This window comes from Euprymna scolopes, chromosome 23 (assembly GCF_053919585.1).
Source record: "Euprymna scolopes isolate OS-2025 chromosome 23, ASM5391958v1, whole genome shotgun sequence".
NCBI classification, from domain to species: Eukaryota; Metazoa; Mollusca; class Cephalopoda; order Sepiida; family Sepiolidae; genus Euprymna; species Euprymna scolopes.
Genome location: NC_136504.1, coordinates 99,411,442 through 99,426,776, shown reverse-complemented (window position 1 = coordinate 99,426,776; position 15,335 = coordinate 99,411,442). Strand labels below are relative to the sequence as shown.

General features: G+C 32.9%; 1 protein-coding gene across 2 annotated transcripts in view; it reads right to left on the bottom strand.

The window, feature by feature from the left end:
• LOC145246061 (intermembrane lipid transfer protein VPS13A-like) overlaps window positions 1-15,335 on the bottom strand; it is a 468,532-nt gene that overhangs the window by 297,891 nt on the left and 155,306 nt on the right. For both annotated transcript variants that reach the window (XM_080107901.1, XM_080107902.1), the window contains exons 4-5: window positions 7,492-7,587; window positions 1,828-1,929 (exon numbers count right to left, since the gene is read on the bottom strand). In XM_080107901.1, coding sequence (XP_079964027.1) covers window positions 1,828-1,929; window positions 7,492-7,587 — 198 coding nt within the window. The remainder of the gene's footprint in view (window positions 1-1,827; window positions 1,930-7,491; window positions 7,588-15,335) is intronic.

Here is a 15,335-nt window from a genome sequence, read left to right as displayed (position 1 = left end):
GATTGTGCTTTAGGCTATTTCACATCAGTACTGATCAAGGAATCCTAGATCAACTTGTCATTTTGGGTCATAACATTCCACGACCAGCATATATTTTTCTTTTCTTAACATAAGTGCTCTGGAATAAAATCCAATTCAGAATTCTCAATTGAGGGGTATTGTCTCAGTATTCATCATTTCCTATTCTGGAAAAATACCTATTATAAATAATGGCTGTAGAGGAATTGTTCATTTTTACCTTTCCCACTAATAATAAAATAAGCAGTACTCACTGCTGATGCAATTCTCTATATAAGAGCCAGGTACACCCATGGATGGAGTACTGTTGTCACATCTGGGCAGGAGCTGCTAGAAAAAACTTATGCCTTGACAGAGTTCAATATAGACTTTATAGCATAGTAGGGGATGTCCTTCTCTTCCCTGCAACCGCTTTCTCATAGAAGAGACGTTGCGAGCCTGTCTCTGCTTTATCGTTATTTTCATGGCAAGTGCTCGTCTGAGCTCTAATCTATGCCCCCCTCTCTCGCCAAACATTCACGAGAAACACTCGTCTAGCTAAAACCACTATCGATAATTTCCCCCCACTATTTATCCGCACCTAAACCTAAACGTAGATTCCATGAACAAAGCTTATTTCTTAGAATGTATTTATTTAAAATTAAATGGGGAGGGGGAGCATAAAATACACTTTAATATTTTGATTTCTCCAGATTTTGTATATATTATTATAGAGTTGTGATTGCAAAAGTAAAAAAAAAAAAAAGTATTTAGGTGCCATCAGATAGAATTGAAACTGAAACTGTAGCATTCAAAAGCTGGTGATGTTCCCACTGTATCAACGTGACGCGCATATAAAGTGATTAAAAATTGACTAAATTGAGTGTATAAAATATATAACGATTTTTTTCAATTTTGACCCCCTTAAAAACAATTTAAGAGCCATAAAAGAAAAAAAAAAAATCCAATCATTGAGTCCCTTAGTGCTGCTCTGAGACTCGGTTTAAGAGGAGATAGAGTTTAAAAATATGGAGACAGACAAACATATATAGTCGTTTATATATTGGATTACATCATTTTGGGGTATACGACAATCTGATTTTGGAACAATTCATTTCAAAATAGGTAAAGTTGGAATTTTTTTTATCCTACAAACATCAGATTAATCACTATTTGCTGATCAGATGATCTCGATTTTTTTTTTTTTTAATGAATGTGAAAAGTGATAAGGTACATACAAACATGAAATGCCTTGAATTTGGTTTGGATGTATTGCCCCCCCCCCGTCACACTCTCCACTTCCCTTCCTCCCACTTTCTCACCCTTGTCTCTCCTCTCCATAACTTTCTCTACTCCTTTGTATCAGTATATATTATTTTTTTTTTAAATCCAGAATATCCACTCTTAATGCTGAAACAATATCCATAATAAATAATTCATTGGATACAATTAATTGAACACCAGTTTCTACTTTTACCAATAACTGTATAGAAATTGTGAATTAATGTTTCTCACAAATAGATCCAATAAAAATCTATTTGACAGACAGTATCTTCATTCAGAAGGTCAATCATGCAGCCAATATTCACATGGCTAAATAGATGACCAAATTACTCAACACCAGTCCTCTTCAAATATAAGACAGGTGTATGCATGAATTAAGTCCCTATTTTAATTACAGTAAAAAATTTTTGTCTACTTTGCATTGAATGAGGTTTTGTTAACCATGTTCAAATGATACGAATAGCTAAAAAATTTTAGTGTTCCAGATACAGAGTACTCTTATGATGTATCGGAATTTAGTGGCAATTTAAAAAAAATTGTACTTACGTTTCTCAGCTTCAATCTTTTTGGCTTCTTCGACAGCCGAAAGTTTCTTCTGTTTACTATCTTGAATGTAAGCCTCTTCTTTCTCTGCATTGTATTTGATGGCTGAAAGAAAAAATAAAAATCATTAACACAGCACATCCATCATTTGAATGTAGGTATTTAGGATTTTAGGAATACATACAAAAAAACTGTTTAATGCCGGATAATAACATTCATGCTCAAACCTGCATAGCAAAAACATCAGAACTCTTTGTATCATTTGGATTCTTCAATTCAAGAAATTTTGGAATTTTGCTTAGAGTTTTGTGTATTATAGTCGTTTGTGAGTGGCGAGACATAAATAAGCTGTTATTTTCAGAAGGTTTTGATCGATATAACCTCCAACCTTTTTTGAATTCTGAAATCTGCACGGAATTTCAAATAGAACTCTGCAGATTCTAAAGTTCAACAAGATACACCTAATGAAGGTCAGAGGTTACATCGACTGAAATGTTGAGGAAATAGTACTCAACATGAATGATCAATACTCTTCTAAACAAATTCAGAAACATAATATCAAAACTCTTTTTTTAAGACTAGTGTTTGTAAGAAATTTTTTTGTATTTACAACCAAACATTAAATTTTGTTCCAATTTTATATTTTAAAGAAAAATGACACTGTCAGTTAAAAATATATTCATAAAATTTTCTAATTAGTTTGCTTAATTAAAGTTTTGTATATTACTCATTTCTAAGTGGTAAGACATGAATGAAAAACGCTTTTGTATAGATCAAATTATTTATTCATTTTATATATATATACTAGCGGGGGGGGGGAACCCAGCGTTGCCCGAGTGTTTGTAGGTATGTGTGGTTGTTAATGAAAACGTAAGAATAAGCGAAGTAAAAAAAAAAAAAAAAAAAAAAAAAGAAAACAAAAACGAACGTTAAAACTTAAGCGGGGGGGGGGGGGAGAGAAAATCAAAACGTCAAAAAAAAAAAAAAAATAAAAAAATAAATAAATAACGTAAGGCAAACGATATTAAAATTTAAAAAATCGGTGGTTACCCGGGTGTTTTTGGGTGTGTGTGGTCGGTTGGGGGTGTTAATGAAAACCTAAGAATAAGCGAAGTAAAAAAAAAAAAAAAAAAAAAAAACGAATGTTACGTGAAAAATGGCTTAAATAACACTGATTCAATATTTAAATTTAAAAAAAAAAAAAGAAAAAAAAAAAGAAAAGAAAAAGACATCTCACACCACGATTCGAACCCAAAACGTTTAGATAATGACCAAATGCTCTAACTAACTGAGCTAACACGACGTACATGAAATTTAGTCAGTTCTTCAACTATTTAAACTAAATCAGGTCATGACGTCATCTGACGCATGCGTAGAACCGATCTCGTCATGAGAGGACGGTTTTTGTTGACCCCCCCCTCCTGTAGAAAATCGTTGATTTCAGGGTGAAAAAATGAACGTTTTTGGCCAATTTTTCGATAATTTCCGGGTGAAGGATGGAGCTTCAATATGATACAGAGTTTGTGAATTTTTATTCTGTCTGTCGAAAGTTTTTAGCGGACACACAAATACATACATTTTCGCTTATATATATATATATATATATATATATATACACACACACATACACTAGTGAGGGATACCCGGCGTTGCCCGGGTGTTTGGTGGTGTGTGTGTGTGGAAACTCCGGGGGGGGGGGTAGGTAAGTATGAAGATCGAACCCAAACCGTTGAGGCAAAGTTGGAAATTAAAGTGTGAAAAAAAAAAAAAAAAAAAAAAAGTATGACGATTTTAACCATTGAGCCATTGCGAGATGCTAATGGAAACACGTTTGAGTTTAATTACTTGGATTTGGCAGGTACACGTTTTAATGACTTAATGAGGTCAAGTTTGACTGCGGGATAGTAATTCATTTACTGCAGAAACGCTTTTTTTATTTTTATTTTCCTCAAGATGTTATAGGAAAAAGACTAATCCACATGCGTCGAGCGACAAATGTTGAATATTTATCTTCCCGAAGTTGAGCAAATTGAATAGACAGGCGAGCTTTGTTAACTTTGAGATATTATGATTTATATGTGATATAAAAAGTTTTAAGTTGTGAACCGACCGACCGCTTCTCTGAAAAAGCCTTTTGTAGACATACAGAAAAAGCGAACACACATACATAAATTTTCGCTTTATATAATAATTAAGTTTTTTTTTCCTTTTTTTTCATCCTTTATGTAGTCGAATTCTCTTTAGTAATCGTAGACTTTTTAGAAATCTGCTTATGCAAGTGCTAAACCTGCGATAAGTTAAATTTTTTTTTTTTTTTTCTGAGAATTTAAACTGCATTCTTTATCTTTACATTTTGTTTTTATTCAAAGCTTCTTTAAACAATGTATTTCTGTGAAAATATTCTTTATTCACTTATATTTCCTTTAAAGGACCTAACCGATAATTGCTGCTAATGACCCTAGATATAATGAAAGGAAAAAAACTCAGTGATGTCATTAGATTCTGTGAAAAATATTTGTTTAATTGTATTATTTTTGTTTTACAAAAGAACAGAATCTACTAAAAAATATGAATTTCGTTTATGTTCTAATATAAAATCATTTGGTAATGTTTGGAATTTTTATTCCATTAAGATATTTTTTGAGTTAGCAAAAAAAAAAATTTGGCACTTCTGTATGGCAGTTACATGTTAGCATCACACACGAGTTCTTGACCCCTGTTCTTAGAAAGAGACCTGCCATCTAGCGGCCATTATATGAACCTCAAATATAAACAAGTGTTTACGATAACGCAAAAATATATAATAACGAAATAACACAAAAATATGGAAACCGAAACATTTATTTAAGCTCAATGTAATTGCAAAGCATATAATGAATGACAAAAGTCTATATTCCAAATTTCATGATATTGTCCATCTCACAATTTATTCCTTTAATTCAGTTGACACTTTCAATTCTTAATAATATCTGCTTCATAGCAGAGAATCAATCACTTTATATATATTAATTAATAATTTTTAACTATTATATATCATTATTATATTTACAACTGAAAAAGAATTACTTTGTATTGAGGATGTAATTAATTATAGTCGCTGAGTGACATCCATTTAAATGTTCTTATTGTTAGCTGCCGACTGCAAGGGACATAACTGCTTTCCAAAACTGTGAGTCATCTCAAGCAAGATATCAAATGACAGAGTTACTCTTTTTTCAACTACAAAACGTCTGTGCTTCTGAATTTTTGAGATTAGGATAGATAGTTTGTATTATTAGGATCCATGGCGTAATGGATTAAGTAAGTTCCATTCAGTTCTAAGCGAAACTCTTCTGGAGATTAAAGGTTCAATTCTCAGTGTGAGTAATACCAAGACTATAATTGCGAATTATTTAAGACTAGCCTGGGTGCCCGGCGTTGCCCGGGTGTTTGGAGGTGTGTTGGGAAAAAAAACAAAAACAAAAAGTGATAGAAGGCAGGCGGGCTCGAACCTTTACCGCGAAGGAGGCAAAGAACGTGAAAAAAAAAAAAAAACCCTGACATCTTTGTTGTTGCACCCATCACCAAACTTGAAGTGATGTAGGTTTAAATTAAGGCTAGACAATCGAAAAGAGGGGGATGACTTTCGAAAATATTGGCAAAAAAAGCGACCCCTCCCTGTAGAAAAGTGCTCAGTTGAGGGTGAAGGAATTAATGTTTTTGGACAATTTTTGGATATTTGTTGTCTGAAGAGTCGAACTTCAAAATGATACCAATCTCGTGAAAATCTGTTGCCTCTGTTGAAAGTTTTAGGCAGACATACAAACATACACACATACATTTAAATAGACAGGTGAGATTTATATTATAGACTAGCGAGGGGTACCCGGCGTTGCCCGGGTGTTTTTCGGGGTATGTGAAAAAAAGCCGAAGCGTTGACGACGCGCAGTTGGAAAATAGTAAAGTGTTTAAAAAAAAAACAAAACAGGTGCGCGTTTTTGATTGACGTGACGGCGATAGGTATTGAGCAGTTATTTTGTGCAGGACAGTTTTGAATAAATGGGTTTGTTTGTTTTTAAAAACCCGCTCCCTAGTCTCGATATGACGAAGTCGACATTGAACAAACTGGCTTTCGGCCTGTGATTAGAGTCGAGTTTTGCTTTTTTTTATACTGAAAACCGAATGTAACACGTGCCGATGCGGGAAATGTGGAATAATTAACATTTGAAAGTGAATAAAATTAAATAGAGAGGCAAGCTCCGTGGATAATTCGTAGATATTACAATTTATAGATGATATAAAAAGTTTTAAAAAGTTGTGAAGCGAGCAAGCGCTTGTTTGAAAGAAGCCTTTCGTGGACATCGGGGAAAAGCGAACATACATACATACATACATTTTCGCTTTTATATATATATAGATTTCTACTCAGTCACAGCTAATGGAACAAGAGGATGCTATCCTCATGGATTAAATAAAGAGTTCTGTTCAAAATTCTTCAGTTTAACTGAATGAAATCTAGTCTCATTGTCCCCCCCCCCAATTGAATTTCAAAGACACTAGAAAATGAATGGTTTCTGAATTTTTGAGATGATAATTGATAAGTTAGACTATTCACACTAGTACTGTTCATGATTATAAATTTATGGAATGGAACAAGTGTGAATACTTGTGGGGATAGCTTGTAACAGTAATCTGATGACATTAGATTTTGAGACAATGTTGTAATCTTCAAGAAAGCAATCCCATGGTAATGTGTTCCATAGTTTTGAAAAAGTGGTCACAAATTCAAATATGTAACAAATGTTATCAAAGGCAAGATAAATTAATCTACCTATCTGGAAAAGGTTTTAGTGGTTTTACTCACTTTTTAATTTTTATTTGGTTCGAAAAAAAAAAAAAAAAAGTTGTGTGCTAAGTGAAAACAAGAAAAATGAATCGACACTGGCATCAGATGTTAGGCACATGGCAGAAAAGTGATTTTTTTTTTTTTTTTTTTTTTTTTTTTTTTACAATGAAAAGTTCTTACTGTGAATGTCTTACAAGAAGGAAACTGACAGTTTCAGTTACTGTGTTCTTTTTAGGAGTATTCTTCATCCACAGGAATGTTTTTTTTCTTCCATATCCAATGTTAATTATTTCCTACATTTAATGAACTGATAATTTCGTGTTTATTTTTAAATTCATGACCTAAGCACTTGTGAGGTGAGCAATATTAATGCTCATATAAACTGTTGCATTTTTCTCCAGCAGCAAACCATGAAAAACTTAATGCTATATATATATATATATATATATATATATATAATTTAAAGGAGATTAGAATAATAGTCTAAAGAGCTAAGTGTATTTTAATGTAATAGTGAAATTACTAGTTTAATTAAAATACAGGAAATGCTCGTTGTAATTCCTTCTTATGAAACTGATTTTTAATTTAATTAAATTTTGATTTTTAAATTTTAAAAATTTTAAAACTTTTAAATTATAAATCACATTACTTAATATATATATATATATATATAGCATTAAGGCATGTAATAAAATTTCTCACTGGAACCATTCAGACAAAAACCAACTGAATTAAAGTCGTGTTATCTGAATTGAATTTTTTTTTTTAAAGAAAATATCCAATATTGTATTTAGAGAAATGCTGTGATAAGAGCTTTGGGGTAATAATAAAAAATATTTTACCAATATTGGGAACTGCAAGAGCATATACACCATCCAATTCTGCAACAACTGGTTCTTCATAGAGATTCTTCCAGGGAATTTTCAGGGTTAATTTTGCTGAAAAATATGAAAATAAAATATAAAGAAAAGGAATTATCTTAAACATTCAAATTCAAAAATGTTAACTTTGTTTTCTGACTATAAATCAGTATTACTGAGGCTGAAGGTACAAGGTCCAACTCAGATTCCCAGAATTCCGAAATACCCTTATTTCTTATTTTAGGATTAAAAACGCTTTTACAGGGTTAAGAATCACCCCAACTTCAATGTGACCATTAAATTTAATAGAAATGAATGTAAAAAAAAAAAAGGGGGGGAGGGGGAGGCAACTTGTTGCCTCTATCAAACAAACATTGCGCGGACATGTGTAAATGCATGCAAAATGTCAATGGTAGGGAAAAATAAAAACTTTAAAAAGGGGGTTTTGTTAGAACGTTCGAGATCACGTTAGAGGCACGGATAATGTTTGAGAGGATGATCACGTGAGGGATGTCACAATGTTAATGAGAGGAGGAGGAGGAGGAGACATGCTTTTGTACAACAAAGCAAGTTGAAGTTCTTTTCTAGTCTTTATCTGCTTTGCGACTGAGATTACGTGTTGGTTTCCAGACAAACTTAAATAAAAAATAATCCATCTTACAGTTCACTAAACATTTTCTTTTTCTTTCTCCTACACTGCATTCTGCTCTTAAAAACATCAAGTTCGGATTGATCAAATCCCAATACAAAATGATTTGTAATCTCTATTACTAACTTTATCAAATCTCGATTACTAACGATTACTACAATATTATCCCATTGATTACTATACATGCAATAACCCTTATCCCCGAGTGGCCTCCAGGCCTTGATAAGTAGTGACTACCACGTAAAAAAAAAGAAAAGAAAAAAAAAAGAAAAAAGAAAAAAAAAGAAAAAAGAAAAAAAAAAGAAAAAAGAAAAAAAAAAGAAAAAAGAAAAAAAAAAGAAAGAAAAAAAAAAGAAAAAAGAAAAAAAAAAGAAAAAAGAAAAAAGAAAAAAAAAGAAAAAAGAAAAAAAAAGAAAAAAGAAAAAAAAAGAAAAAAGAAAAAAAAAGAAAAAAGAAAAAAAAAGAAAAAAGAGAAAAAAGAAAAAAAAGAAAAAAGAAAAAAAAGAAAAAAGAAAAAAAAGAAGAAAAAAAAAGAAAAAAGAAAAAAAAAGAAAAAAAGAAAAAAAAGAAAAAGAAAAAAGAAAAAAAAAGAAAAAAAAAGAAAAAAAAAGAAAAAGAAAAAAAAAAAAAAAAACTGAATTTTAAGTAAATATTACTCAGAATGAAAAAAGTTTACATTTTGCATCTTCACCTGAAAATTGAAGAACCAAGCCGCTGTTAGTTAGTTCTTGAAATTTTCAAAATCGAGGTGGATAATTGCTGGTACAAAAAACATTTCTGCAAATGCTGTGGAAGATGTGTGGTCCCTACTGAAAAACTTTCTCATAAATATGGCCACCAATGTATGCGGTCACACTAAAACCAATCAGGAGACCAGGGAACTAGTATTGAAATAATCAGGTTGAAGAGGCAATCAAAGAAAAATGGGCACATTCAAATCTAATTATATGCTTAAGATGAAAGGTTTCAAAAACTGCTCATGGTTAAACCAAACAACCTATCAAACATGCAGTTTGGATTGCCAAGTCTGAGGCTGAAAAGGAGAAGTTTTGCTAATGTTTCAAACGTCATTAATATTTAGCCAAGCAAATAAATCGCACTAACCCGGTTATGCTGATGAATTCATTCAGTGATGAAGATAAGATGAAGACTTATGTCAGACTTCTAAATGTTGAGTGAGTGACAGTGTCCCCCTCTTCAAAATTGCTGGTATTGTGTTTGTAAAACGGGTTTAAAAGGCTCATCCTCAGGTTTAAAAAAAAAAAAAAAAAAAAAAAAAAATGGCAAGGTTCATTTGAAACCGTCAACGGCATACTCAAAGATGCTGGCAAAAAAGGAATGGAATTGGTGAGGAATTTAGCTGAGACAGCTTTGCATAACAGATCTCACAGGACTGGGAACTGAACTACATCCTCAATCTCTAGAAGGGTAAATGTGATGCCCTCGACAACAGCAACTATCTTGGTCTTTAGCTTCATATCTTAGACTTGCATACATGGAATGATGAGCATCAATGAGATGCAGTTCACTTTCTTATGAGACAGAAGCATCTGATGCAAATTTAACTGCATGCCAACTGCAGAAAATACAGTACATCTAGGGAACCACTCTACATTTGACCATGTGCCTAAGAAAAGAGATTTTGTGGACAATAAAGAGTTCGGGTACTCGAGTGAGTTGTCCATGTTGTCCAGGGCATGTATGCAAATACTCATAGTTGAGTTCGTATCAATGATCACTACAGTGAGGCATCTGGCATGCGTGTTGGGGTTCATCTACATTTTTCTTCATCGTAGTTCTGAAGGCATTGTCGAGAGTTCCATGTAGGTGTCCCATGGAAGTTCCTGTATGCAGATAGTCTTGTGGTTATTGCAATTTTACATTGGTGATTTGGAAGATAGACATGGGGGAGCAAAAGTGAGAATCGACACAAAAACAAAATTTCTTACATATTTAATTATTATAATTCTTTTTTAGATGAGCAATTTGTATATTTTTATTGATTTGTGAACTATTATCCTCATCTTTTATAGTTGTTTCATGATGTTTTGGCCAATTATTCCTCTGGCCTTCGTCAGGTTATTAACCGCGACAGGAATAGGAATATTGAATCTTCAACTGTATCTTCAGAAATTACTGCCTTCTATAGTTGTTTCACCACATTTTGGCTAACTAATCCTCTGGTCAGGTTTTGGGCAGGATTGAAACTGCTATCTTCAGACAATGTTCTCCTGAAACTATAGAGATCCAACGTCTATCCACTGCGTCACAGGCCCCTAAGGGTGATCAAGGTTGGATTTTTTGGTCTTATAAATCAAAGTTTTTTTGTTATCTGATCTTCCATTGTCGGGTCCATACCGAATAGTATATATTATAACAAATAAACAACTATAAAAAGATGAAGATAATAGTCTGCAAATAAAAAAAAAAAAATGTTTGATGTTGACCACAACATACTGCAGGAAAATGACATGTTTACCTGCGCCATCTGTTGCAAAGGTGTAGATGTAAACTCTATTGAATACTCAGTGCAAACTATGGATGACCCAAAAGTGTAGTGGGAGGGGGGGCTGATAATTGACCTTAATTATATTTGTCTAAATGTTGCCTGCCCAATAGATTGTTGATGTGGATGGCTCCCCACTGATGTTAAAACTATCTTCTGTAACCTGGGTTACATGTTAAATGCTGGTGGTGTTTGAACGTGCTATCACTGATAATTGTTGTGTTGTTTGCTGAAGATTCAGAAAGCTACTACTGATCCTTACATCTAGACATTTCCTTCAGGACTCGGGGCAAGCTCTTTTCAGCTTATGCTCGCCCTGTTTTGTTGTTGAATGTATATATAATTTTCTAGTTTGCATTTTTCAAATTCTTGCAAAATCATACATACACCTGACAATTCTTTCGCCATTGTTCTCAAAATCAGCAGACGAATTTTGTAAACATACAAGTTTATTTACAATTCAATAATGATCATTAATAAGAGACAGGCTGCGTTTAGCAGTAAGGGTGTGTGGTATATGGCAGGCAAGGGGGAATTTGTCAATCACGCCAGACGACTCTGTTTATGTTAACGGTATCTTAAAAAAAAAAAAAATTAAACAGAAATTCATGAAACGTAAATATTTAAAATATTTAATTGTTCTTTAATAGCATTATCCAATTCTAACTTCCCTACCTGGAATGTAAGCATTTCTTTGTTTTTAGTGTAATTAAAATTCAGGTCATTTTTACAAAACCAGACTGAAATGTATGTGTGCGCATATACTTCTAATTTTATCGGCATCACCCTGCCTCAACACCCAACAGTTCCATCATTTTACATGGTAGTGAAATATGTTCCAAATGCTTCAGACTTACAATGGCTTCAGCATAATGACCGTGCATGTGTAATGGCAACAAAACGAGAGAAAATCCCTCCAGTAAGGCTCCATCAGAAACTTAGTATTGGTGAGATATAGGATGCCTTATGAGCTTGGTGTTTCAGGTGGTTTGGCTATGTAGAGTGTCCGATCTCTTGCATCAACTGAATAAAATGCATGGATTCCCCAAGCACAAGAATGCATGGATGATCGAAGAAAACCTGGTTCGAGTGCATATAAAGTATACTGCTTCCAGCATGACTGGTATAAACTATACGAAATGTTGCTGGTCCTGCCTAATTCGTGGTCTAGGATACCACAGTACAGTACCAAAATTGGATTATGATTTTTTTTATTTTTAATTTTTTTTTTTTTAAAAGATTTCCATCAGTTGTTGGAAAATATTGAACAAAAAAAAAAAATTATCATAAAAAATGTTTTTCATTTTTATTTTTTTAGTGCTTTATTTAGACTTATACTTGACTAGCGAGGGGTACCCGGCGTTGCCCGGGTGTTTGTAGGGGTGTATGATGTTAAATAAAAAAGAAACGGGGGGGGATAGGATCGACCAGCCAGAAGTGAAAGATGTTTGAAAGTCGTCGAGCATTATGACGACGACGATGTAAGCATTGTTATAAGCGAAGTAAGAAAAAAGAACGTTTTAATTAAGCGGGGGGGGGGGTAAACACAAAAAAAAATAATGTAAAACGAACGAACGTTACGTGAAAAATGACTTGAATAATACAGGGTTCAATATTTAAATTAAAAAAATCGAAAAATCTCACACCACGATTCGAACCCAAAACGTTTAGATAATGAACCAAGGCCTTAACTACCTGCACTAAAGCGGCGTATATAAAGTTTGTTCGGTTTATCAACTATTTAAAGTAAATCAGGTCACGACGTCATGACGTCATCTGACGCATGCGTTGTTGACCCTCCCCCCTGTCGAATCTGTCTAGACATCTCTCTCTCTCACTTCGTCTGCCTTACTCTAAAGACTGCAAAATGGCGTCTGGCTGTTTTTATTTTTAAAAAAAACTTCGATAGTTAATATTTTTTATATATATATTATTCCTTAATTGGAATTTTTTTATTTAGAGATGAGCATTTTTTTTATGTTAATTTTATTTTTATTTCGGACTACTAGTCTCATCTTTATTAGTTGTTGTTTGTTTGTTTTTTTATTAGTTCACAACGTTTCGGCCAACTTCCTCTGGCCTTCGTCAGGTGGTAACCGCGACGGATAGGAACTTCGAATCTCCTAACTGCATTCTCAGCCATCACTGCCATCCGTAGTTGTCGTCGTCTCACCACATTTTTGACCAATTACCTCTGGCACGCTTCCAGATGAACATTGTCTGAAGATAGCGGTTTCAATCCCACCCAAAGCGTGCCAGAGGTAATTGGTCAAAAATGTGGTGAGACGACGACAACTACGGATGGCAGTGATGGCTGAGAATGCAGTTAGGAGATTCGAAGTTCCTATCCGTCGCGGTTACCACCTGACGAAGGCCAGAGGAAGTTGGCCGAAACGTTGTGAACTAATAAAAAAACAAACAAACAACAACTAATAAAGATGAGACTAGTAGTCCGAAATAAAAATAAAATTAACATTAATATTTTTTGTAAGCGTATTTTTTTTTTTACTTTATTTTTCGTTTAACTATTGTATCTACCTATTTGGAATGTGGTAATAACTTTGGTAACGTTGCCATAGCGTAGAAGTTCATAGTTTAGCCTTAATTAATTTTTTTTTTACCGATAACAAAATTTTTAAATTGTAAATTAAGACCGCCATTAGAGGTTGCTGACGTCAAGATCACGTGACATGACTCAGCGGGTTTTAAATACAAGTTGACCCAAAATAAACGGCCGCGTGTATACTTTATGTAGAAGAGTTGGCGGCCGTATTTTTGGGAGCAGTTATAAATCGATTTAAAAATATGCAATGTTTAACATTAAAATGTCACTTTCTTTTTAGCCCCCCCCCCCCCGCTTCAGAAAATCGATCACTTCTGATGGTCACTTTGGGCCAATTTTTCGATATTTGTCATCCAGAAGGTGGGGCTTTCATATGAGACCAAGTTTGTGAATTTTAGTTGTGTCTGTCGAAAGTTTTTAGCAGACACACAAACATACATACATTTTCGCTTTTATATAAAAAAAAAACGAAAATACAGAAAAATCTTTGACTTGTCACTGAACGAAGAGGTCATATTTAAAAAAAAAAAAAATTAATCCAGTAATTTTTTATTTTTACACCAAGAAAATCAAATTATAATTTTTAGCGATTAAAAAGCTTTATTTTGAATACAAACAAAATCTCTAGTTGAATTGAATTGTCACCTTTAAATTTTTGCAAAATTTAATACAATATGGCTGCTCCCACCCATCTCCTCCTCACAAAATTGTTTTTTTTTTTTTTTAATAAAGTGTAATTCTAAATAACCGCCCTTTTTTTACAGGGCATTTTATTGATTAACCTTAATTCTAAAGATTTTTTTACCCAACAAATATGAATAGATTAATTAAAAGAAAAAAAAAGAATAGTAACCAATTTGTTTTTATGTCAATCATTATAAGCTATTTTTTCTGTACAAATAGAAAATATAGAGTAAACCGGTTTATTGGCTCATTCTAATATTTATATGTTCCTTTTAAACTTATTTGGAGGACAAGGGGGAATTTGATACTAGGAGGACAAATAGAAGGTGGGGTGAGAAAAGTATAAAGAGAGAAGAAAGGAAAGGGAAGAAAAGGAAGAGGCACCGGTCTATGAACATTTTCACAAAAAACACTCATTAAAAATATAGCTAACTAGCACTTCAGCCCGGCTTTGCTCAGGCCCTATGTACTGTTCATAACTTTATGTGCATATATATATATATATATATATATATATATATATATATATACACTTCGGAATAGTTTTTATTTAACAATCAGTGGTTATGTAAACGTGAGATTGTAGGTTTACAAAATATTACTGGCAGTAATATTCTATAAGTTATCCCACCTAAACATGAATTGCTCGATATGCAAGATAGAGAAAATAAATTAAATTGTAATTCAATGAATTTCAAAAAACTCTCATTGAAATGAAATGAAGTGGTTGAGTTTCATATCAAAGAATTTTTATTATTCTAAGCAAGACAAAGAATGTTTTAGAAAATTAATCTCCTTAACCTATAGGGTTTCGATGTCTACCATCTCATCAGAGGAGAGAAAATATTAGCAAATAGTTATAAAGGTATGCACCCTATTTGCTAAAGTCAGTGAGACATGGAAAGTCAAAGTGAAAATAATACATTTGTCAGAAGTCCTGTAGCAGGAGGATTTATAGAAAAAGGATATGAATGTTTAATGAGAGTTTTTTGAAATTCATTGAATTTAATATATATATATATATATATATATATATATATAACGCTGTGTGTGTGATCACGAATAGGCTCCTCTATGGTTGACTATTTTAAAAAACTGATTACATATAATGATAGATGTATCGAGACACAGGACTGGGTATGTTTGGTTTGGCAGAACAGTGGTTCATTAAAATTGTGGGGTCTGCGTTCACGCCTGGTCCACAAAGTATGGAAATAAAAAAATTAAAAATTAAAAAAACGTTTACAAGTGTTTCTGATATAGATGTACATAAGAATACTTTGATAAGTATGTTTTAACTTAAATAGGGATGGTATAACAAAATTGTGGGGTCTGCATTCACGCCTGGCCTCCATAGAATGGAAGTAGTCACAAACTTTAATAAAGACTTTTCATATCTATTTGTGTAAGTATACTTCGATAAT